At 27.1% G+C, this 25,527-nt stretch overlaps 1 protein-coding gene across 2 annotated transcripts in view; it reads left to right on the plus strand.

Annotated features, from left to right (window-relative positions):
• The window catches only part of LOC122512450 (probable ribonuclease ZC3H12D), a 51,834-nt gene that overhangs the window by 20,203 nt on the left and 6,104 nt on the right, over positions 1 to 25,527 (plus strand). The window contains exons 1-2 of one of the 2 annotated variants that reach the window (XM_043628292.1): positions 15,026 to 15,921; positions 25,164 to 25,401. In XM_043628292.1, the coding sequence (XP_043484227.1) occupies positions 15,904 to 15,921; positions 25,164 to 25,401 (256 nt within the window). In that variant the 5' untranslated portion in view covers positions 15,026 to 15,903. Of the gene's footprint in view, positions 1 to 15,025; positions 15,922 to 25,163; positions 25,402 to 25,527 lie in introns of those variants that run through there. The other variant, XM_043628285.1, reaches the window with a different exon arrangement.

The following is a 25,527-nucleotide window of genomic DNA, read 5'->3' on the forward strand; positions in this document are numbered from 1 at the left end:
TTATTTAAAAAAAAAAATAATTACAAAAAAATTTAATTATTTTTAAAACTAAGTAAATAACTAGCAGAAATTAAATTATTTTCAAAAAGAATTCATCAAAAGTCATAAAAATAATATTTCGATAAATTTTTTTTATTTACAAAAATATTTTAAAGAAATTCTACCCGAAAAATTTTTAAAATTGTAGTAAAAATCATCTACAAAAAAATATAAATTTTATTAAAATATTAAAATAAAAATTTGAATAAACCCTTCGAATTCAATTATTTTGATAAATAACAAAATTATTCCCTAAAATTTAATTATTTTGAGGCATTTTATAATAAAATTCTTTGGAAAATTCAATTATTTTCATAAATAATAAAATTCTTTTAGAAATTGAATTATTTTCATAAATAATAAAATTCTTTTTAGAAATTCAATTATTTTCATAAAAATTTAATAAAATTTTTTTGTCATCAAGTCTAATTTTTCGATAGTTACTTTTTTATTACTAATTTTAGTTTGAAAGCTACTATTTTTGCCACTTTTTTAAAAAAATTAATTATCGAGTGCGAAGTCTGTATTTTTTTTTTAAATAAAAATATGTAAATTTAAAATAAAAAATTGTGAATTTTCAAGAAAATAATGGAAAAATTAAAAAAAAATCTGTTTTGAGAAAAATGAATTATTAGAATATATTGAAAAGTGAGAAGGATAATTTTTTTTCTCTATCTCAAGATCGCAAAGAACATCTAAAATACTATAAGGCACCTGCGTGAGAAACGCTTTGGCTAACAATGACGTGTGGAAACCTTTCTATATATACAGACGTAAAAAAAAAAATTTTTATTCCCCGCGAGAGCGCTAGACTTGCGGCACGTTGCGAGAATCAGCAGGTAAACACACCCGTGTGGTTCCTTTGCGCAACGCTTTTGCAGCTCGACGCGTTACGTCAATCACGACTTCACTTCAAATATTCCTTTTTCTTCTTTGTTATAAGAATTTTAGTTTCATTTTCCAAAAAGAAAAAGAGAAGAGAAAAATTTATCATTTTTCTCCCTACTACAGTTATAATAGAAATTTATATAAATTTTCTCCTACAAATAATAAAATATAAAACTGTTGAACTGACTTTCATAGATTTATAAATAATTAAATATTACCGCTCATATTGAATAAATGGTTGAAAAAGAGATTTCTTCAGACGTAATTTATCATTTAGAAGTGAAATATCCGAAAGAATCGGTTTTTTTCCTTGAATTATAAACGAATTATTTTGCGAGGTGGATCAGCTGATACAGTGCCGCCATATTGGATGTTTTTGGCGCCAAAATTATCCCTCGCAGTTATTTATAGATAAAACTACCTTACCAGAAGGGGATAAATTCAATAAATCTATAATCTTTCCTAAAGACCTGAGTTTATAAGAAAATATAGGAAACTTTTTGAGAGATTAATTATTATTCCCTGTCTATACTCTTTAAAATAAATTTTAAAAAAATAACAGTGGGCAGGAATGGGTAAAAAATTAAGAAACTCGTTTTCGGACACAGTTCAAAGGCTCAGACGAGTATATACATATATATACGTAAATATTGGTCATGTGAGTGATCCCGGATGCGTCGAGTAGCGAAGACTCGTATACGAACTCTTATTATGTAGGTAGATATATATATATATATGCATGTATTTGTATATATATTCGCACATCTCACATGTTGCGCCAAGATGCATAAAGTACGTGACCCACACACACTCTACCCACACCTTTCAAAGTAATTGCAAAACTTTTAATTCCCTTTCCCCCTCCCCCCCCTCCCTGAAGAAAGAAAATTATATTTTATTCTCAAAAGAAATAACCAAACCTCAAAAAACACTTGTTGTGCGGTCAATAAAATTTTAACGATATAACTCTTCTTCGCGTTCTTCATCCACTTTAACATTAATGGTCTTAGTCGGAAGTGGAAATGATTCTCGCAAGTTTTATTGAAAAACCCCGCCCAGAAAGTGCTTTTCCTGTAAGTGATTATGTTGCGAAAGAAAACAAAGCTGAACCCATAGAAGCTATTTATCAGGAATTTTTTTTTAAAAATTCACGTCAGAAAAAGTAATTTCTGTAAAAGCGATTTTTTTGCAGGGACTTTTTAAAAAATCTGATTAAGATTTTTCAAAAATATGTCGAAAAAGGTCAAAAAGAATTTTAATTTATAAATAGCAAAATTCTTCGTCAAAATTCAATTATATTTAGGAATTTTTATAAAATTCATTATTGTAAAATTCCATTATTTTCATAAATAACAAATATTCATCAGAAGAATTCAATTATTTTCAAAATTAATAAAATTCTTGGCAGAAATTCAATTATTTTCGCAAAATCTAAAAAAAAAAATTGTCAACGTTTCAATTATCTTTATAAATGAAAAGCAAAATTCAATTATTTTCAAGAATTTTAATAAAATTCATTGCAAAATTCAATTATTTTCAAAAAAATAATAAAATTCTTTACAAGAATCAATTATTTTCGAAATTAATAAAATTCTTCGGAGAAATTCAATTATTTTCGCAAAATCAGAAAAAAAATTGCACGGAGAGAGAATATATAATAAATTTTGTAAAAATATTTTCAAATTGTGGAAAAAGTGCGACAAAGCGATATTTGATATAAAAAATACTAAACTTTAAAAAAACTTATGTGAAATTTAGTATAATTATATCAAATATCAAGAATATTAATTAAATTCTAATATAACTTTAATAAATTTCACAAAACTTTTTTTAAAGTTTAGTATTTTCTATATCAAAATTTCGCTTTGTTGAACTTTTTCCCCAATTTGAAAATATTTTTACAAAATTTAATATATATTCTCTCTCCGTGTGTAAACATTTCAATTATCTTTATAACTTATAAGTGAAAGGCAAAATTCAATTATTTTCAGAAATTTTAATAAAATTCATAGGAAAATTCAATTATTTTCATAAATAATAATATTCATCACAAGTATTCAATTACATTCAAAAGTAATAAAATTCAATTATTTTCAAAAATTTTAATAAAATTTCTGTCAAAATTTCAATTATTTTCAAAAATTTTTCTTAAATCTATGATTTTCAATATTTTACATATTTTTATACAATTTTCCAAAAGAATTCAATTATTTTAAAAAAAGAATAAAATTCTTCGCAAAAATTCAATTATTTTCAAAAATTATTAAAACTCTTAGCAGCAAATCAATTATTTTCAAAAATTATTAAAATTCTTAGCAGGAATTCAATTATTTTTTAAAAAGAATAAAATTCTTCGCAGAAATTCAATTATTTTTAAAAATTCATTAAAATTCTTCGCAGAGATTTAATTAGTTTCAAAAAAGAATAATATTCTTCGCAGAAATTCAATTATCTTTGAAAATTCATAAAAATTCTTCGCTGAAATTCCATTATCTTTGAAAATTCATTAAAATTCTTCACAAAAATTCAATTATTTTCCAAAGATAATAAAATTATTCGAAAGAATCCAATTATTTTTAAAAAGTAATAATATTCTTTACAGGAATGCAATTATTTTCAAAATTCATTAATATTCTTAGCAGAAATTCAATTATTTTTAAAATTTCATTAAAATTCTTCGCAAAAATTCAATTATTTTTGAAAATTTATTAAATCTTGACAGGAATTCAATTATTTTCAAAAATTATTAAAATTCTTAACAGGAATTCAATTATTTTTAAAAAAGAATAAAATTCTTCGCAGAAATTCAATTATTTTTGAAAATTCATTAAAATTCTTCGCAGAAATTTAATTATTTTCAAAAAAAGAATAATATTCTTCGCAGAAATTCAATTATCTTTGAAAATTCATAAAAATTCTTCGCAGAAATTCAATTATTTTCAAAAAACAATAAAATTTTTCGCTAAAATTCAATTATTTTCAAAAATTATTAAATTTCTTAGCAATAATCCAATTATTTAAAAACTTTTCATTAAATTTTTCACAGCAATTAAATTAATTACCAAAAGTAATTGAATTCTTTACAGGAATTGAATTATTTTAAAAAAATAAATTTTTGCATAAAATTCTTCGCAAGAAATTTAATTATCTTTGAAAATTTATCAAAATTCTTAGCAGAAATTCAATTATCTTGGAAAATTCATTAAAATTCTTCGCAGAAATTCAATTATTTTCGCAAAATCAGAAAAAAAAATTGTCAACATTTCAATTATCTTTTATAACTTATAAGTGAAAAGCAAAATTCAATTATTTTCAGAAATTTTAATAAAATTCATAGGAAAATTCAATTATTTTCATAAATTTTTCTTAAATCTATGATTTTCAATATATTTTACATATTTTTATAAAATTTTCCAAAAGAATTCAATTATTTTAAAAAAAGAATAAAATTCTTCGCAAAAATTCAATTATTTTCAAAAATTATTAAAACTCTTAGCAGCAAATCAATTATTTTCAAAAATTATTAAAATTCTTAGCAGGAATTCAATTATTTTCAAAAAAGAATAATATTCTTCGCAGAAATTCAATTATCTTTGAAAATCCTTCAAAATTCTTCGCAGAAATTCAATTATTTGCAAAAAACAATAAAATTTTTCGCTAAAATTCAATTATTTTCAAAAATTATTAAATTTCTTAGCAATAATCCAATTATTTAAAAAATTTTCATTAAATTTTTCACAGCAATTAAATTAATTACCAAAAGTAATTGAATTCTTTACAGGAATTGAATTATTTTCAAAAAATAAATTTTTGCATAAAATTCTTCGCAAGAAATTTAATTATCTTTGAAAATTCATTAAAATTCTTAGCAGAAATTCAATTATCTTTGAAAATTCATTAAAATTCTTCGCAGAAATTCAATTATTTTCCAAAAATAATACAAAATCTTCAAAGGAATTCAATTATTTTTATAAAATAATAATATTAATGATTAAAATAACTAAATAAATAAATTACGTTGAACAAAATGAAATATTAAACAATTCTAAAAAACATTATATTAAAACATTATATTCTTATAAAACATTCTATTAAACATTCATTGCTTTCGGAAGTGCACCCATATTTTTTAAAAAAAGAAGCAATAGAACATTTTTCTGTTTTTTTTTTTATTTATTTGATAATAATTTGTTATTTGAGTTGAAATTGATGTCTTAATTTTAGAATGAATTGTAAATAAACTGATGGCTTAATTTGATTTCCAAAAAAAGTCTCGAGTAGAAAATAAAAAAAAAGTGGCGTAGTAAACAAAAAAAGTTTGCTTAATTGATTCAACAGAAATATTGCGCATATAAATGCCTTGGCCAATTGATAAATAATTTTAAGAATGATTGAACGAATTTCATTCATTATCGAGAGAGAGATCACTGGCCAAAATATAATGACAGTGTTGTTTCGAATTAAGAATGACTAGACATACACGAAAGATTCGCGAAAGTATATAGAGGGGGGACATCTTGTCACAACGACCGATCAAGATAATATACACGACGGACAAAGTAGGCCAAGCCTCTTTTATCTCTTATCGAAAGAAGAATCCGGGTATAGGATTCGTTTTATTAGTGAGAACACGAAGACCAAGGCAACACACGATATCGACCCAGTTGTTGTTTGTTGTTGAGAATCACAAATCCGTATTGAACATCGAACTCTTGGATCTCGAAAATGTCCAAGAGGAGTTTACTCCTCAAACAGGATGTGTGATCCTCTTTATGTTTTTTTTTAAATTTCTTTTTTTTTTTTGGTTCCCTATATCGAAAGATTTCTCTTCTTCTACTTCTTACTGTTTCTCTTCTTCTTTAAAGTACTTGGAAGAAAAATTATTTCAACTTCTCCTAAAATAATTTAATGATACAACTTTTCTAAAAATATTTCTATAATCTCGTCTCGATCCGAATATTATAGACACTTTTACTTTTTAATTATCTTTTGATATTTATTAATAATGCGAAGGTTTTTTTTTTATTTTTGATTCTAAACCATGTTTTTTTTAAACAATTGTCTCTTAAGTAACAATTAATTTCTTAAAAATTAACAAACACAAAAATTAGAGATAAATTTAACTTGAAAAAAATTCTTTTTTGATTTTTGATAATTGAAATATTGACAATTTTTTTAGATTTTTGAAAAATAATTGAATTGCTGTGAAGATTTAATAAATTTTCAAAAATAATTGAATTTCTATACTTAGAATTTTATTCTTTTTTAAATAATAATTGAATTTCTGCGAAGAATTTTAATAAACTTTGAAAATAATTGAATTCATGTGAAGAATATTATTATTTTTTAAAAATAATAATAATTCCTTCGAAGAAGGTTTTTATTTTTGGAAAATAACTGAATTGCTGTGAATAATTTTATTAATTTTTGCAAATAATTGAATTTCTTCGAATTTTGATAAATTATTAAAATTAATTAAATTTCTACGAAGAATTTTATTAAAATTATTTTGAAAAAATATTGAATTGTTCAAAAGAATTTCATTAAAATGGTTTAAAATAATAAAATTCTTTTCAGGAATTCATTTGCAATGAAATTAAAAATAATTGAATTACGCAAAGAATGTTATTAAAATTTCTAAAAAAATTTAATTATTTCGAATAATTTAATTAAAATTGCTATTGAAAGAATTGAATTGGATAATTTGTTTAAAATTGTATTAATAATAATTGAAATTCATTAGAGTTTAAATGTTTATGAAAGTAATTGAATTCTTTTCACGAATTTTATAAAAAACTTTTTAAATAATTGAATTTCTATGAAAAATTTTATTACTTCTGAAAATAATTGAAATCCTATGAAAAATTTATTTAAAATTTTTGAAAATAATTAAATTTCTATGAATATTTTTATTATTTCTAAAAATAATTGAATTCTTACGAAAAAAGATTCTTAAATTTTTTGAATAATAATTGAATTTCTATGAAGAATTTTAATATTTAAACAAGTAATTGAAGTCTTGAGACAAATTTTAAAAATATATTTCTAATTGAATTCTTTTGTGAAATTTTATTGGAATAGTAGATATTAAAAATCATTGAATTTTGATAAATTATTCAAATTAATTAAATTTCTAGTAAGAATTTTATTAAAATTATATTTAGAAAAAATATTGAATTGTTAAAAAGAATTTCATTGAAGTTTTTGAAAATAATTTAATTCTTTTAAGAAATTTAATTAAAAATGTATTAACAATAATGTTTAGGAATTAACAAACGTCGATTTTAGATACATTTGAGGATAAAATATTTGGGTTTTCTAAAATGGACTTAAATATATATAAAAGGCATTAGCTCAGATTCTAAAAAAAACCCTTGTAAAAAAATGCAACGTTGAAATTGACGTTTAGCTTTGGTTCAAAACTGTCATCAATTTTATTAATGTATTAGCTCAGATTCTAAAAAAAACACCTTGCAAAAACTGCAACGTTGAAATCGGCGTTTAGCTTTGGTTCAAAACTGTCATCAATTTTATTAAGGAATTAGCTCAGATTCTAAAAAAAACACCTTGCAATAACTGCAACGTTGAAATTGACGTTTAGCTTTGATTCAAAACTGTCATCAATTTTATTAAGGAATTAGCTCAGAATTAAAAAAAACACCTTGCAATAACTGCAACGTTAAAATTGACGTTTAGCTTTGGTTCAAAACTGTCATCAATTTTATTAAGGAATTAGCTCAGATTCTAAAAAAAACACCTTGCAATAACTGCAACGTTGAAATTGACGTTTAGCTTTGGTTCAAAACTGTCATCAATTTTATTAAGGAATTAGCTCAGAATAAAAAAAAACACCTTGCAATAACTGCAACGTTAAAATTGACGTTTAGCTTTGGTTCAAAACTGTCATCAATTTTATTAAGGAATTAGCTCAGATTCTAAAAAAAAACCTTGCAATAAATGCAACGTTGAAATTGACGTTTAGCTTTGGTTCAAAACTGTCATCAATTTTATTAATGTATTAGCTCAGATTCTAAAAAAAACACCTTGCAATAACTGCAACGTTAAAATTGACGTTTAGCTTTGGTTCAAAACTGTCATCAATTTTATTAAGGAATTAGCTCAGATTCTAAAAAAAACACCTTGCAATAACTGCAACGATGATATTGACGTTCACCTTTGGTTCAAAACTGTCATCAATTTTATTAAGGAATTAGCTCAGAATAAAAAAAAACACCTTGCAATAACTGCAACGTTGAAATTGACGTTTAGCTTTGGTTCAAAACTGTCATCAATTTTATTAATGTATTAGCTCAGATTCTAAAAAAACACCTTGCAATAACTGCAACGTTGAAATTGACGTTTAGCTTTGATTCAAAACTGTCATCAATTTTATTAAGGAATTAGCTCAGAATTAAAAAAAACACCTTGCAATAACTGCAACGTTAAAATTGACGTTTAGCTTTGGTTCAAAACTGTCATCAATTTTATTAAGGAATTAGCTCAGATTCTAAAAAAAACACCTTGCAATAACTGCAACGTTGAAATTGACGTTTAGCTTTGGTTCAAAACTGTCATCAATTTTATTAAGGAATTAGCTCAGAATAAAAAAAAACACCTTGCAATAACTGCAACGTTGAAATTGACGTTTAGCTTTGGTTCAAAACTGTCATCAATTTTATTAATGTATTAGCTCAGATTCTAAAAAAAACACCTTGCAATAACTGCAACGTTAAAATTGACGTTCACCTTTGGTTCAAAACTGTCATCAATTTTATTAAGGAATTAGCTCAGATTCTAAAAAAAACCCTTTGCAATAACTGCAACGTTGAAATTGACGTTTAGCTTTGGTTCAAAACTGTCATTAATTTTATTAAGGAATTAGCTCAGATCCAAAAAAAAACCCCTTGAAAAACTGCAAAGTTGAAATTGACGTTCAGTTTCGTCTCCCATGGGTTCCCAAATGTTTTGCTACTTTTATTTAAAGAATATAAAAGTTTAACAGGATAAAAATAATCTAGTTAATATTTACTATGCGTTTAAGTTTTATGACTTCGAATGAATGTTTTTGGACAAAATAAGATTTAAATTAATTAAGTAAGAAAATTATACATACAGGATGTAACAAATCTCAAAAAGTATGAAAACTATTTAATCTTTTTGATGTAAAGTTGTAGTTTAATTTTTAAGAATGTACTGGAGGGCCACGTTATTATCAACAATGTTTTGTCTGCTAAATGTTTAGTTCAAGATTTTGGAAGACCAGATTTATTTATCACAATGACATGTAATCCAAAATGAGAAAAATGATCAAAAAAAAGCTGATAGTGTGGTCTCACTTCTACATCAGGGAAAGTTACCAAAAAATTACCACAACCATTTTTTGATAGTATGGTAATTTTTCGGTAACTATTTGCCAACTACCGGATATAAAAGTGAGACTAGTATTTTACAGGTGTACCCATAGAATTGAGTCGCAATAGAAATAATTTTCATTTGGTGAGTTAAGTTGTTTGCGTGCGAGAGTTATATGTACAGGGAAAGGTGTATTATAAGAGAGCGAGGCGGGTCTCTGACCGTTTCTCTGATGAAGTAGAGGCAGGTGGCACTGGAACTTGTTGGCATATCTATATAGCAATGCGTGTGATACCTTCTTGGGTCTAACACACACGCACATTTCTCTAACCATGTATCCTACTCGTCTTCTCCTTTTGCCTTTATGTCCGTCTACATGTCTGTCAGTCTGTCCATTCTCTCTCTTTCTCCTTCCCTCTTCTCTCTTAGGTGGGGTACACACACCCGGATCCGTGTTACAACCAGTCTCCATTGGTCAGATTCATAGCGACCGGTGACTGTCAGTGCCGTATTGAAATATATTTTCCCGTTTGCGTACAGGAATTTCCGTGTAAAATCCAAATCGTAGGCTTCGCACTCATCTACTAAAACATACTATTTACTACTTTTTTTTCGTTATGCTACTATTTGGGTCCTTTTTTCAGAATTTAATCTTTAGATTTTTAAAATTGAATTTAAAGGCTAAATATTTTTTTCTAAATTAACTGGGTCTTGGGTGCCAGTTTCAAATTTATTTTTGTTTCAATACCAACTTAAGGTTTTTGAAAATTAAATGGGTATTGTAGCTGATACTGGCACCCACTTAATTTTAAAAATGAAATATTATTTCTGTTTGAACCCAAATGAAATTGTTAAAAAGTTACCTGAATGCTGATAACTGGCTCTGGGTGCCAGTTTCAGTTTCATTTTTGTTTCAAATTTTAAAGTTAAATATTTTTTTTTTGTTTACAATATAAAATTTTAAAGAACTATTTATATGATATAACTGGGTTCAATTTTTAGTTATTCATAAAAAAATATTTATTAGTATTAAAACTTTAATTTTCAAAAATTAAATGAATGCCAGCTTTAACTACTTTACTAAACGAAGTTTTACTATTTGTACAAAAAAGAGTGAACTTTATCTTATCGAAAAATTTGAAGAGAATATATTCGCTACAAGTGGAGAGTGAGAGAGTAGAGATAAGATGATGACAAATTTATTTTCACCTATACAGTATTGTCATTTGGAGATAAAGTATATTATATAAATCACACGAGGTTACAAACGTCAAGGTTCAAAATATAAAGACCTGTTTTTATTATTTTTGTCTTCGTCAAGGTTGGCAAAATCAGATTTTTCAATTTTCCAAAAAGCCGCAATCAATTATCTTTTTTATTTTTTTTAAATTAATGTAAGAAAACGAAAAAGTTTCTTGCGAGAAACTTATTAAAAATCTAATTTGTCCTAATAATTATAGAAAGTACATAAAAAAAATAATGAAATAATAGTAGAAACTAATATTTTCAGTCGTAATAATTCATTTAGAATCGAAATACCGAAAGAATTTGCTTTAATGACTGAATTATGAACGAATTATTTTTCGAGGTGGATCAGCTGATTCAGTGCCGCCATTTTGGAATTCTTGTCGCCAAAAATAATTATCAATTTTTTATGGAAATCTACCTTACCAGCAGTGAGTACATCTACTAGTAAAAATTCAGTGAATATTAAAATAAAAGAAGAAAATTTCTTTGCAATCGTAAAAAAAAGATTCAATGTGCCGATATCGGTGTGAAGCATCGATAATTAGTAATTAGGGTTTTTCGTAATTAAATCTCGCACTTTAACTACCTACATGGTGAGCAAAACCTTGAACGGTATTTATAAGCTTTGGACCCATTTGCGACCCAACCGAACTTGGCCGTAATCGCGATCGTTGTAAATTTATGGCGATCAAGGCGCCGGGCATATTAACTTTACGACCTTATTCCCCACAATAATGGGTCGGATTTATGTTTTACAATCTTAGTTTACAATCTACCAGAGTCAAGTTACAATTACCGACTGTAAAATGACCGTTAACTTCTTATTAATATTAATTTTGAAATTAGTTCCCATTTCTCCCGGATGTGGCGCCACTTCCACTTCCTGGAAACAAAATGGCCGCCCACGAACAGCTGATATTCTCACCTCGCAAATTAAATTCGTCTTTACTCCGTTAAATACTATCAAAAAAGTTTCTTTCCTTTTCTAATCGAACAACACCGATGGCAACTTGTCATTAACAATCGAAAAATAATAATTCATTCAGAATAATTGATTCAATAATTGATTCAATAATTGAAAAATCGAAAAAATTGTTTAAAACTCGAAAAAATATCACCTAAAACTTATAAATGGGAAAATAGTAGAAATTACGATAAATAGCAGCTTAATAATGGAAAAAATATTTGAAAATTGAAAAAATGATAATTAAGGAAAAAATGAAAAAAAAAATTTTAAAATCGAATTTGATTAATTCTATTTTCCGTTTCTGAGAAAATCGTGAGAGAAGAGATTTGATTATACGGATTGGTTTTAATTCCTCGAAGAGAAATGCTAGTGCGGAAGATACGATTATCTCTTTCAATTTTTTTTTTGCACGTTATCGAAAATAATTACTGCACCGATGACATTTGTCCGTTTGTGCACGACTCACAATAAGATCCAGCACGACTACGTTATCTGTCGTCTGTATCCTGCTATGTATCCTCAATTCAATTACGACACCATATATTTAAGCACGAGACGACGTATTGTATTCATAGGTATTTGTCAACTTTTATTATTTATTTTTCATTTTTTTTTCATTTTCTGATATATACCCACATACTAGTGTGACGATTATCATTTATTACTATTCAACTTATTGCTATATCGAAATCTAATCAATCTGCTTATGACGTTCATTCAATACGCGGTCTTAAATATAAGTTTTCAAATATAATTTCGAAACAATTTTAAGATTATACCGAGAAAATAATAAATAACCATCATAATTTGGATTGAAATATTATTATAAATCGGTTTATTTTTCATTTCTTTAAATATATTTTTTTTTTTTGAGAATATTCTGAAATTCAATTATTTCCAAAAGTAGGTACAACTGTGATTTTTTCAAAATTTAATTATTTTTTGAGAATTTTTATAAATAAACTTTTAATCTATATCAATTCCAAATAATTGAAATTTAATAAAATATTTTTAAAATAATTGAATTTTATAGAAAAATTGTTAGGAAATATTAAAAAAGAATTGAATTTTTCAAAAAATTGTTCAGAAATATTAAGAAAAAATTGTATTTTTAAAATAGTTTTTAAGAATAAAAAATAATTGAATTTTTAAAACAATTGTTAAAAAATATTCAGAAATAATTGAAAATTTAAAACATAATTTTTAAAAAATATTTAAAGTAATTGAATTTTTTAAAAAATTGTTAAGAAATATTAAGAAATACTTGAATTTTTAAAACAATTTTTAAGAAATAATAAAAAATAATTGAATTTTTCAAATAATTGTTAAGAAATATTAAGAAATAATGTTTTTTTAAATAGATTTTAAGAAATATTAAAAAATAATTGATTTTTTAAAAAATATTGTTAAAAAATATTCAGAAATAATTAAAAAATTAAAAAAATTTATTTAAAAATATTTAAAATAAATGAATTTTTAAAAAAATTGCATTGGTAAGAAATATTAAGAAATAATTGAATTTTTAAAATAGTTTTTAAGAAATATTAGGATAAAATAATTGAATTTTTAAAACAATTTTTAAGAAATATTAAAAAATAATTGAATTTTTAAAACAATTTTTTAGAAATATTAAAAAATAATTGAAAATAATTGAAATAATTTCAAATAATAAATATAAATATATATATATATATATTGAAATAATTTTTTAATGATTAGTGTAAAAAAATTAATTACAAACAATGTTAATAACATTTTTTTAAACTTAATTTTTTAAAAATTATGAAAATAATAATATAAAGATTACGTTTTTGAAATTGAATTTAAAATTGAAGCCGGAACAAAAATTTTAATATAATTTTTCTAACCTAATCTATATAAATTTTAATTTAAAAACTTTTTAATATAAAATTTTTAAGAATTGAGGCCTTGGATCTAATAACTCGCCCGACGCTCGAAGAAACGCACAACTGCCAGTCAGTGAGCAGTGAGCGCCTCTGGGCCACTCACTGCTACCCGACTGGTATTAGCGCGTGCCTTCGAGCGTCGGGCGAGTTATTGGATCCAAGGCCTCAATTGAATTACTTTTAAAAATTTGCTATTTAAATTATTTACAATATATAAATTTTAAGAATTCTAATGAAATTTTTTAAAAATTCATTAATTTTAATAAAATTTGACAAAATTTCAATTATTTGATTACATTTTTCAATTCAATATACAATTGAATAATTTCCAAATAATTGAAATTTTATTATATTTTTACATAATTTACTATGAAGATATAATTTTTTTAATTTTAATTTTCAAATTTTCGTACGAAAATCTTTTATTAAAATTTTCTAAAATTCAATTCATTTCAAAATTTGCAATTTAAAAATTCTTAAAAATTTTATTGTCAAGAATTTTAATATAATTCTTTTATAAATTATAAAATCTATAATTTTCAATAAAATTTTACAAAATTTCGATTATTATAAATTTTTCAATAATATGGAATTGAAAACTCTCAAAAATTTTTAAAATTCAATAAAAAATTTTGAAAATAATTGAAATTTTAAAAGAATTTTTGCACATGCCATATCCCAATTTTTAAATAATTTTAAGTTTCAAAAGTAGATTCTAAATAATTTTTATTCGCTATTTTGAAGATAAACAATTAAATTTTAAAAAATTTTACGAATTACTTTTTTAAAAAACTATTTTTACATATTTTTTAAAGATACTTTTTATTAAGTTTTATTCTCAAATTTTTAATTATACAATTTTTTTAAAATTCAATTATTTTCCAAACTTGCAATTTAAAGTAATCGGAAAATAGTCGTATTTTTGGAAAATAAATCGTTAAAAATCGCCTTTTTTCGAAAATAGTCGAAAAAATTCCAAAAAGTCTTCAAAATGGATACTTTGATGACTTTATAGGGAAAAAAACAAAAATACGTGTAAGGAATGAAACTGTAGCGCTAGATTCGCCATTCCAGGAAAAAGAATGGCGACCATCAAACAGCTGATCCCACTTGCAAAATTCAATCACTAATATCATTTCTCCTATCAATCATAAAACTTCTATTCCACCGGAAATCAATTCTAATTTATGGAACCATTCAAAAACATCAAAGAAAAAACAATTTTAACCTTTCAAAATATTTTTCATTTCTCTCTTCCAACCAAAAATTGTCTTTACTATTCAACAAAAACAAAATAAAAAAATTTCGTTTTCAAAGTAAAAAATTACTCAAATAAAAAGTAATTAAAAGAAAATAAGAAGAAGAGAAGAAAAAATTTTCTTTTTTTTTGCCTTATACTACATGAGTTACGTCCCTGTTCAGAACGTCACGTGCTCACTGCGACAATCACGAACGCACGATTTGCGTGGCTTAAAAAGTGGAAAGTTGCATGAGCGGTATATAAGAAGTGAGGGGGGAAAGGAGTGGGAAGAGGGGGGCGGGTGAGGAGAGGAGAGAGAGATGGTAGAAAAGACGATTTATTGACGATAGTGGTGGGGGGGAAGAAGGGGGGATCGGAGATATTACGTCCTGTGAGGCAAAACAGTAGATCTCGAGGGGTCCATTCACTAACAGTGTTGTGTCGAGTGTGGATCGCGTGCGGCACACTTGTTGGGTCCTCCACTGATAACCAATTCTCCTCTATCCCCCTCCCCTCTTTTTTCTTCATTCTCTCCCTCACTTTTTTCCTCCATTCTCTCTCTCTCTCTCACTCACTCCTTTTTTCTCTATTCTCCCTCTTTCCCCCCACTTCTATTTTTTCCTCCATTCTCTCTTTCTCTTCTTCGCGACGAATTCAGTTTCCAACTCTTCCCCCCTCCCCTCCCTTCCCTTCTTAATCGGTTAAGGCGATCTACGCGCTTCCGGCGGCGGGCAAAGTCGTGAGTCCAGTCGCAAGCGTGCGAGTTCACGGTACGACGTGATTTCTCAGAAAAAAATACAACTCTCCCGCCCGTTACTTTTTTTTTCTTCCAAAGAAAATCGGAGCAACAACACTGTTTAAACACAGCACAATAATAAACGTCCTAACAAATTGGAGGAATAATAAAGCAAGAAATAAAAAGTAACTGGATATTAATAGTAATAGGAAATTGACCAATGAGTGAATTGGGAGTTTCTATTTGGAATTAAAAAAAAAAAAGTCGGGAGAGTGGGGAAAGTGATTGCGGTTCACTGATCTTTAGAGTGATTTGAAGTTTTTTTTTGTTATTGTGCTTCATATTTAAAGTGAAACCGGAGTGTTTTTATTTTTTAAAATATTGTTGAGATTGTTTTTTTAATTATGCTGCATTATATTGTTAATTTTGTGTTTGGGGCTAAGTGACGACCCGCCCCTGGATTTCTAATTTCCTGTCACAATAGTTGTTGATTTCTTGCGGGAATTTATTATTCCGAGCACACACGATGACAGTCGCCGGAAAGGTGAGCATATCATGTTGTAGAAAAAACAGAAGGTGGAGAGAGACAGAGAGAGACATAATGCGTAGGCACTATTATGCACCCAACTATCGTGATATATATATATATAAAATTACTGATTCCGAGACTGGAAACAAGTTCTCTTGCGGCGGGAACAAACTCAACTTTCCAATATATCGAGTCTCGCTCTCGGAATTCTGATTTCCGATAGGGTTGTGGTTCAATTTAAACCAGTTGGTAATTTTTGCCACATTTCGCGAATAAAACCAAAAAGGGGATTTTTTGCCAACACTACGGTAATTAAAGTTTCTTTTCCTATTTAGACGTTATGTTCCTTTATGGAAAAGCAATTCTAGAAAGGAAAACAGTGCAAAAAGAAGTATTTTAATTTAAGATGATTTGGTAGTCATTTTTAAGATGTTTTGGTATCAGTAAAGTACTTTAGAAAACATCTTATTTTAAGATGTAAGATACCATTTTTCCATCTTACATCTTATTTTAAAATTTAAATTAATTTTCGATACGAGCTTCGCGAAGATAGGTACTTTAGGAAGCAAATCATTTTAAGTTTATATTTGCGCATGATTTTTACTTCTGTTTAATTAATAATTATGTAATACTAAAATCAGTTTTCATTAATTATTTAATATTTTATTTAAATATAATAAAGGCTTAAACATTAATGGTTTACATTCAGAGTTAATCCAGTTTCGTTATTTTTCTTCTGAAAATTACAAACATAACCTCAAATTCTTTGCTTCTTACAAGTCTTACACCTTTTAATGTATGCATAACGAATTGTTATTGAATTTTCATAAAAATCATCCGCCATATTGAATCTGACATTTTCATATTCGCAAACTGGACATTGATATTCGTAATCAGCCATTCCACAAAAAACCCCGAGTAACGATTTTCAAGCGAATCGAATGAATAATAAAAAAAATTAACAGCCATTTTGAATTTTGTAAATCTGACATAATATTCGTAATCAGCGACCCCGAAAACCCTCGAGTAGTGAATTTCAAGCGAATCCGATAAATTTAAAAAAAGAGGTTAAGTTAGTATTAGCCCTGCTTTAAAAAACAGAAACCTTTCTCTGAATTTTTATTTCGACGTTCAGTTTTGTCTCACATTAATACGAAACTGACATCAATTTTATTAAGATGCTAGCTCAGATTCTAAAAAAAAAACCTTGCAGAAAATGCAACGTTGAAATTGACGTTTAGTTTTGGTTCAAAGTGTCATCAATTTTATTAAACAATTAGCTCAGATTCTAAAAAAACCACCTTGCAAAAAATGCAACGTTGAAATTGACGTTTAGTTTTGGTTCAAAGTGTCATAAATTTTATTAAAGAATTAGCTCAGATTCTAAAAAAAACACCTTGCAGAAAATGCAACGTTGAAATTGACGTTTAGGTTTGGTTCAAAACTGTCATCAATTTTATAAGGTATTAGCTCAGATTCTAAAAAAAAAACCCTTGCAATAACTGCAACGTTGATATTGAAGTTTAGTTTCGTCTCACATGTATAGTACAAAACAGACATCAATTTTATTAAGTTATTAGCTCAGATTCTAAAAAAAACACCTTGCAAAAAATGCAACATTGAAATTGACGTTTAGTTTTGTCTCCCATTAGTTCCAAACTGTCATCAACTTTATTTAGGTATTTAGCTCAGATTAAAAAAGAAACCCTTGTAATAAATGCAACGTTGAAATTGACGTTTAATTTTTTTTCAAAACTGTCATCAATTTTATTAGGATATTAGCTGACATCCTTAAAAAAACACCTTTTTAAAATGTGAAAAGAAATAAAACAATTTCTAATAAGGGTCATCCATAAACTACATATTACCAATTTAGGGTGAGAGGGGGTCCAAAAAGCTATAAAAATGCATTTAACGCAATGGTAACGAGGGTGGGGGCAGGGGGTCTAAGAAGAATGAAAAATTAGAAACGTATAGTTTATGGACAACACCTAAAATAATAATTACAAATAATTAAAATATAGTGACATTCGTGAACCATGTAACAGTTTAAGGTGGAGGACGAGGGGAGGCAAGTTATTGATTACGATTAAAAAAATGGCGCCAAAGATATATGTAACATTGTGCTACGTACAAAGAGAGGGAAGGGGGATATAATCTTAAAATGTAGCTACATTTTGAGATTACAGTAGAACCTCGATTATCCGAACTATCCTAGGCAAGGCCAGGTTCGGATAATAGAAATTTTAATTTTTTTCATAATTAATGTAAAAAATTTGAATAGTTGAACTATATATATCCTTTTTTAAATATATATAATTATATATATATGTAAATATATATTAATTCATAATAATATATTAATAAAACAGAGAATTTAGAATTTTTTGGCATGAATTTCGTTATTTTGTTTTGAAAGATTCGGAAGACCAAAAAAAGTTCGGATAACAGAAGTTTGGATAAAATGATGTTCTGTTCGGATAATAGAGAGTTCGGATAATAACAGATGTTCGGATAATCGAGGTTCCACTGTATACCAAAAAATTTCACTTTTACCCTAGGGCTTGTTCATATACTAGATATACTTGTATAAACGACCCCTAATGTAAAAGTGAAATTTTTTTTGCCCTAGGTCATGTTTTTTGGAGTAAAATAAATTGTAAATATCACGAGACTAAAGATATATATTCTGATAAATACTCGACTTACCGATTGCTGATTATTTTTGATGGAGCGTCGCGTCGTCTGTATCACCTTTTTTTGAGTCCAGTCCAAAGATTATGCCGAGGCCACACACTTTTTCTGCATCCTTCTCCTCCTCTGTTCATCAGTCTGAAACATTAGAATATTCCTATTAATTTGTTAGTGTCCATTAACTATATTAGTTAGTATTATTAATTATTATTAATTAATAATAATAAATAATTAATTAAAAGGGGGTTGTCATATATGTAAAAACCCGAATAGGGTATACATGAAGAACAATAATTAATTAATTAAAATTATTAATCAATATTATTATTATTAATAATATATGTATATTATAATAATATTAATAATAATATTGTTATTGTTAATGATATTATATTATTATTAATAATTAGTAGTTATTAGTTGGTTATTAGTTAATTATTAGTTAGTGTTGATGGTAAGAGTCGAAAATGATTATTAAAGGTTTTTAACCATAAAAATGTTACTAAATTTCATCTCATCTTTTATTTTCTTAAAAAATTAAAAAACATTTCCAAAGTACACTTTTAACTTAAAAACGTGTTTTGTTTTTGGGTTGGGTAAAAAAATAATATTTATCGACGTTAAAACTTCTGGATCTTTTTTCGGAGAAAAAAATTATTGAATGTGGTTAATTTTAGTTAATTGTTAATATTTTTGATTGGATTCATAATAATATACTAAGTTATATATATATAAACACGTGAGTTTAGTAAACTAGGTGAATTATTATAATAAATTTAACTACAGTATCTTTGCAGTAGTGTAAGTTCAATTATTGAAACGATCGTACTTCAATTGTTAGACGCACGTGTTATCGATAATAATTAATAACCCAGCGTTGATTATGTCAGCAGCTCAAGTCAAGCTGCGATAATACTTCTGTCTTTATAAGAGTTGCGTCACTCTCGTTCGACTCGTATACTCTTACTATATATATAAACTATACACACATACATACATATATATATCCATATAAATATGTACATATATACAAATATACATTCATACAAATATATATATACATATATTTTATATCGTACCTGACCAGACAAAACCTAACCAAGCGAAAATATTTTCCCAATATAACTAAATTAACTTTTTGTTTGCATAAAAATACAAAAAAAAATTTTCAACTTTTTTAAAATTATATACAATTATTATGATTCTTAATAGATGAATTAAAACATATGTACTTAAATTATGATTTAAAACTAATTTCTTAATGTTTGATATTAAATTTCCAGTGAATTTAACGGTCTAATGAAATTGCACAATCTGATTGGATGTTTCCGATAGAAAACTTGGTTATACCATTAGAGTCAACTAATCAACTTGAAGAGATTGGTTCGATATATCGATAGAGATAAATCAAATTATATTCAGAAGTGCGAACGTACCTTTTGAAAAACGTCTCTTCTTTGGCGGGAAATTTAAATCATCTTTCACTATTATTTTAAATTATAAAGTTCTTTAAATTAGTTTCTTTTTAAAACTAATGTTTCTTTTTTCAAGTAAAGTTCCTTTTTTAAAATTAAGGTTCCTTTCTAAAATTGAAGTTTCCTTTTAAAATTTCTTTGTAAACTTAATGTTTCTTTTTACTTTTCTTTATTTTAGTAAAGTTTCTTTTTTAAAATTAAGGTTTCTTATTAAAATTAAGATTCCTTATGAAAATTAAGGTTCTTTTTTAAAATTAAGGCTTCTTTTTATAATTAAGGAGGGGGGTCAAGCAATTTGTGACAACCTGTAGAAAAAATATCGCCTATGTGACAAGGGGAAAGGGGGGGGGGGGGGGGTCGAAAATATTAAAAAATAATGAAAAATAATGAAAATATTAAAAAATAATGTATAAAATTAAGATTATAAATTTGTCTCTTTTAAAATTGTAAATTTGTGCTTAAAATTTGTCTTATACAGAGAAGAACAAGCACGACTTCTTGAAAATGCAATTCTCTGCATTAAAATGAGAAGTTTTTATTAACATACAATAAGACACTTTTGTCTCTCTTTCTCCTTTTAAAAGAAAGTGATTTCTCTCGACGTTCTTCGTCGCACCTATAACGAGGACACCGGATACACCATTTCCGTTTTCCATCATCTCTCTCTCTGTCTCTTGTTCAACATTCAATGTTTACGTCCAATAAGGAAATAATACGAGAATAAAATATCTATATTCAAACACATCAGATATTTATTAATAATAAATATGAAATTGCGGAAGTCCCAACCCACATGACGTGATGTGATTACAAACACATCGCGACTATTCGATTATATTATTTTTCTTTTAGTTTTCGTTTTAATTTTAAGGTTGTTTTTTTCACTTCCTTTAAAGCTAAAAAAAATTTTAAATTTAAAAATATAACGTAGAATTTTTAAAAACCGGAAACGAACGAAAGTATGTAGAACAGAAAAGGATAGAAATATCAACTGTCCTTTTCTGACTTATTCGATCGGTTTTTTGTCTTATTTTCCTTAGACATTAACTAATTTATTTTCAGTTGACATTTCTTTTTTTAAATGTCACAAATTTAAATAGTTTTTACATATAAGTCGAAACGAATCTACAAAGAAACCTACTTCCCACCTTATAAATAATACACATAGAAAGGCTGGAATGTAAGTCCGGGACAGGATTTTCATTCAAATCTACCTTGCACTTTCCCCTTTAAGACACCAATTATTATAATATTATCCTGAAAATAAGCTCAAAACGAAAAATTACTGTAATAGAAATTTCCTAGCCACTTTGCAATTTTGATTTTAAAAAAAATTATTTTAAAAGCTTTACTAAAAGAAATTCTATTTTTAAAAAATTGAAAATTGTGACTTTTCAAGTGTACATATATTGATTGCATGAACGCGGTCAAAAGAGAGTAGCGCGTGAAATATTTAACCCGGAAATTGCCGAGAGAGAGACAACGTTTCTGTATGAGTGATACAATATCGTTTCAGGCGAAAGTTTTCTGAAGTGTATTCCAAAAAATTGTTTACATAACTTGATTTTTTCTTCTTTTTGAAATATCGCCTCTTTCTAAATTTTACCCGTTTTCTAAATGAAACGAACCTAACCTAAAAATTTTACCACATTAGTCGAAGTCATTTAAACGCGAATTTGCCCGATTAGTCGAAACCAGAATTTAAAGAAGTAGACGAAGAAGAAAAAGTGCAAAATTGACGACAGTTTCCAAAACTAAATGTCAATTTCAACGCCGCATTTACTGCAAGGTGTTTTTTTTAGAATCTGAGCTAATTAAAAAAAATCAATCCAACCAGAATCACAGATTCCTACCGTTTTTTTTACCCAATAAGAGAATCTTGGGAGATTTTACGTTCACTATTTATCAATTTTTTTCTTCTCCTTTTCATTCCAACTTTCTATAAATATATGTATATTCTCGTGCAATTGCTAATTGGCAAAGATCGAGAATGTCGATGGATTAGTTTGTTCCGGTCGTGAGCACAGATTTGCGTTAATAGGGCATGCACGACCTTCGACTCTCTATAATACTCTCCCCCGTCTGCATTTATAATAATCCTCGTCGCAAATGCACAGAAATTGTGAATGACGACGATCGTATTCCTATGGTTTGTCATGTCGTTTATTTTATTGCCCGAGTATACAAAATATACTAAATTGGAATATTTATTCTGATTTCGTAAAAAAGAAACTAACCTCGCTCGTTCTCGTCAAACTAAATTTATTACCACTGCGTAATCGTGGAGAATTTTTTTTCAGTATTTTTCAATAAATCTTCCATTATAATATGTTTTACGGGGAAAAAATACTTGTAATTATTAAATTAGTTAGTAAAGTTAAAAACACCTGTGATTTATTCTCTCTAATCCTAATGATTCATTATTTATTTACTGCAATCATCATTATTGACGGCTTAAGCTTCATATCGTTTTTATTATTTATTGTAACTTTTATTTAAGAGAGGATTATAGTATATAATATATATATAGTATATATTATATATATTATCTATCAATATTTATCAATATCTATCAATATTTATCAATATCTATCAATATTTATCAATATCTATCAATATTTTGTCACTATTTTTTTTAGAAATCGAAGGGAGAATATTATCTGTAGCTTATACAAATTCAGTCAGTTTCATTTCTGACCATTGAACCGGTTCGATTAAGTTTATTAATTAGCTCAGATTTAAAAAAGAACCCCTTGCAAAAAATGTAACTTTAAAAATGACTTAATTTTTTTTCTCTCATTGGTTCAAAATTCAAAACTGACATAATTTTTATTAGGAAATTAGCTCAGGTTCTAAAAAAAAACCCTTTGCAAAAAATGCAACGTTGAAATTAACGTTTAGTTTTGGTTCCAAATTGTCATCAATTTTATAGAATATGAAAAAAATTATCAATCCTCCAAGTTTAGTGAAACCTACTTTCTCGGGTAGATTTTTAAACTTTTCTTCTCAACATCCGAGGTCAGAAAAAATTGCAATCGTTTATAATCTAACTGATAGAGCCATAATACTTTCTAACTATGTTTTTCATCAGAAGAATTTAAATATTATAAAAGAATTACTTCTACAGAATAGTTATCCCATTATCTTCATTAACACACATATAAATAAACGTATTCATTTTGTCAATTCAAACTAAGATCGATCAGACTCAGAATCCATCTATCATCGATTAAAAAAGATTTGCCTACCCTATTTGTCTAATTGTATTTTGTCGATAATTGACTTGTTTGTTTTATTTTTTTTTCTTTTTTTTTCTTTCGTTTTTTTTATCATACCAACCCCACATAACCTTGGAGTGCGGAATCCAAGGTATCTGTAGGCAGATTTCCCAAAAGTCCCTAAGCAAAAAAAAAAAAAAAAAAAAGGTATTAGCTCAGATTAAAAAAGAAACCCTTGCAATTAATGCGACGTTGAACTTGACGTTTAGTTTTGTCTCCCATTCCTTCAAAACTGTCATCAATTTTTTTTAGATATTAGCTCAGATTAAAAAAGAAACCCTCAGATTCTAAAAAAACCCTTTGCAAAAACTGCAACGTTGATATTGATGTTTGTTCTGGTTCAAAACTGTCATCAAATTTGTTAAGGTATTAGCTCAGATTCTAAAAAAAACACCTTGCAAAAACTGCAACGTTGATATTCACGTTTGTTCTGGTTCAAAACTGTCATCAAATTTGTTAAGGTATTAGCTCAGATTCTAAAAAAAACACCTTGCAATAACTGCAACGTTGAAATTGACGTTTAGCTTTGGTTCAAAACTGTCATCAATTTTATGAAGGAATTAGCTCAGATTCTAAAAAAAACACCTTGCAAAAACTGCAACGTTGATATTGACGTTTAGTTCTGTCTCCCATTGGGTCAAAACTGTCATCAATTTTATTAAGGTATCAGCTCAGATTCTAAAAAAAACCCTTTGCAAAAACTGCAACGTTGATATTGACATGATGTAAAACTGACATCAATTTCTGTCCATAGATCCGATTTCCTTAATAACTTCTGCAATAGAAAACAATTTAATTTTAATTAGAAAAAGTATTGAAACAGAAAAGTAAAGTTAAAGATAACTGTACAAGTGTGTTATTTGGGGATAAAAAGAAATGATGAGGGTGTAAAGAAATCAACCTAAAAGAAATTATCCTAAAAGAATGAAGTCTCTTTGTTGACAACACCTGTTGCGATATTGATACAACAGGCTTTACCATCGACCCTGATATCTTCGTCTCGCCCTGGCTACTTTCACCTGGATCTCCTCCGATGGTTACATCCGTATACCTGGGAGAACTGTGCCCCATTTACGATTATAATTACCGCTCTCGCAATTTTTTTATAAACGGAAATTTTTTATTTCAATTTTGCAAAGCAATTTTAGAAAACTTTTCGTATAATTTTACTTTTCTTAAAATTTATTTTAAGAAAAGTCCTCCTAAGATAAAATGTTATATTCCACTTGTATCTTTTTTTATCCTTAGGAGTGTATTAATACTTTTTTTCGAATCACTTTCTAGATGTGGAATTTTTTTTTACCGCTTTCGCACACACACGCACACACTGGGAATAAGCAAGTGAAATGAAAACTGGAAAAGCGTTTCGTGACTGGAGAGAAAAGAAAACTTTCGTGCGTAATACCCATAAATCTCTCGTGATGTCTTGTCTATATACATACATGCTTACCGTACACGTCTTTTTCTCGCTATAGTAAAGTCACTTTCTTTACAAATTAAATCTCTGTATCTTATCGATAAGATTCACGAGAAGATAGTCAAGGAGATACAAGGACGATATGGCAACTTTAACATCATGCAAGAGATACAATCGCTACTCGTTCTCCTTTTATCTTATTCGAGAAACTAGTTCAGGGAAAACTTATTTTCAAGCAATGTGGAATTTTAGAAAAAAAACACCTCTAGGCTAAATTTTTTTATTAAATTAATCCCTTATGATGCCTACTCATGTGACCGCTATCGTCTATTTAATACTAAAATTAATTTCTTTTTGTATTTTTAAATTTGTCTTTACTTACTCTGTCCTTAGAGGTATGTCGACTGCACGGTTTTGGGAAGCGGAAGTGGGGCCGATGCGGAGGACTCGTCATATGACAGCGATTATGAGGCCGAGGACTCATTGGGTTCGTCCTCCGTTCATCCACAATTGGAATCACAAGTCTCGTCCTCGACCCATTCTGATGTCTCGCGAACAACCTCCGACACTTTGGCGGCCGAATTCGCCGAATATGTCACGGTCCAGGGTCCATCTCCCACCCAGACTCCAGGTACTTTAAAAAACTGAAACAAAACGAAATATTAAATAACTACATCTTCGTATACTTTTTTTTCTATTTTTGCATCTTCGACACGAAAATTGACATTATCCAATAAGCATATCAAATAATTTTTCC

Source organism: Leptopilina heterotoma, unplaced genomic scaffold (genome assembly GCF_015476425.1).
Source record: "Leptopilina heterotoma isolate Lh14 unplaced genomic scaffold, ASM1547642v1 Lhet_123, whole genome shotgun sequence".
NCBI classification, from domain to species: Eukaryota; Metazoa; Arthropoda; class Insecta; order Hymenoptera; family Figitidae; genus Leptopilina; species Leptopilina heterotoma.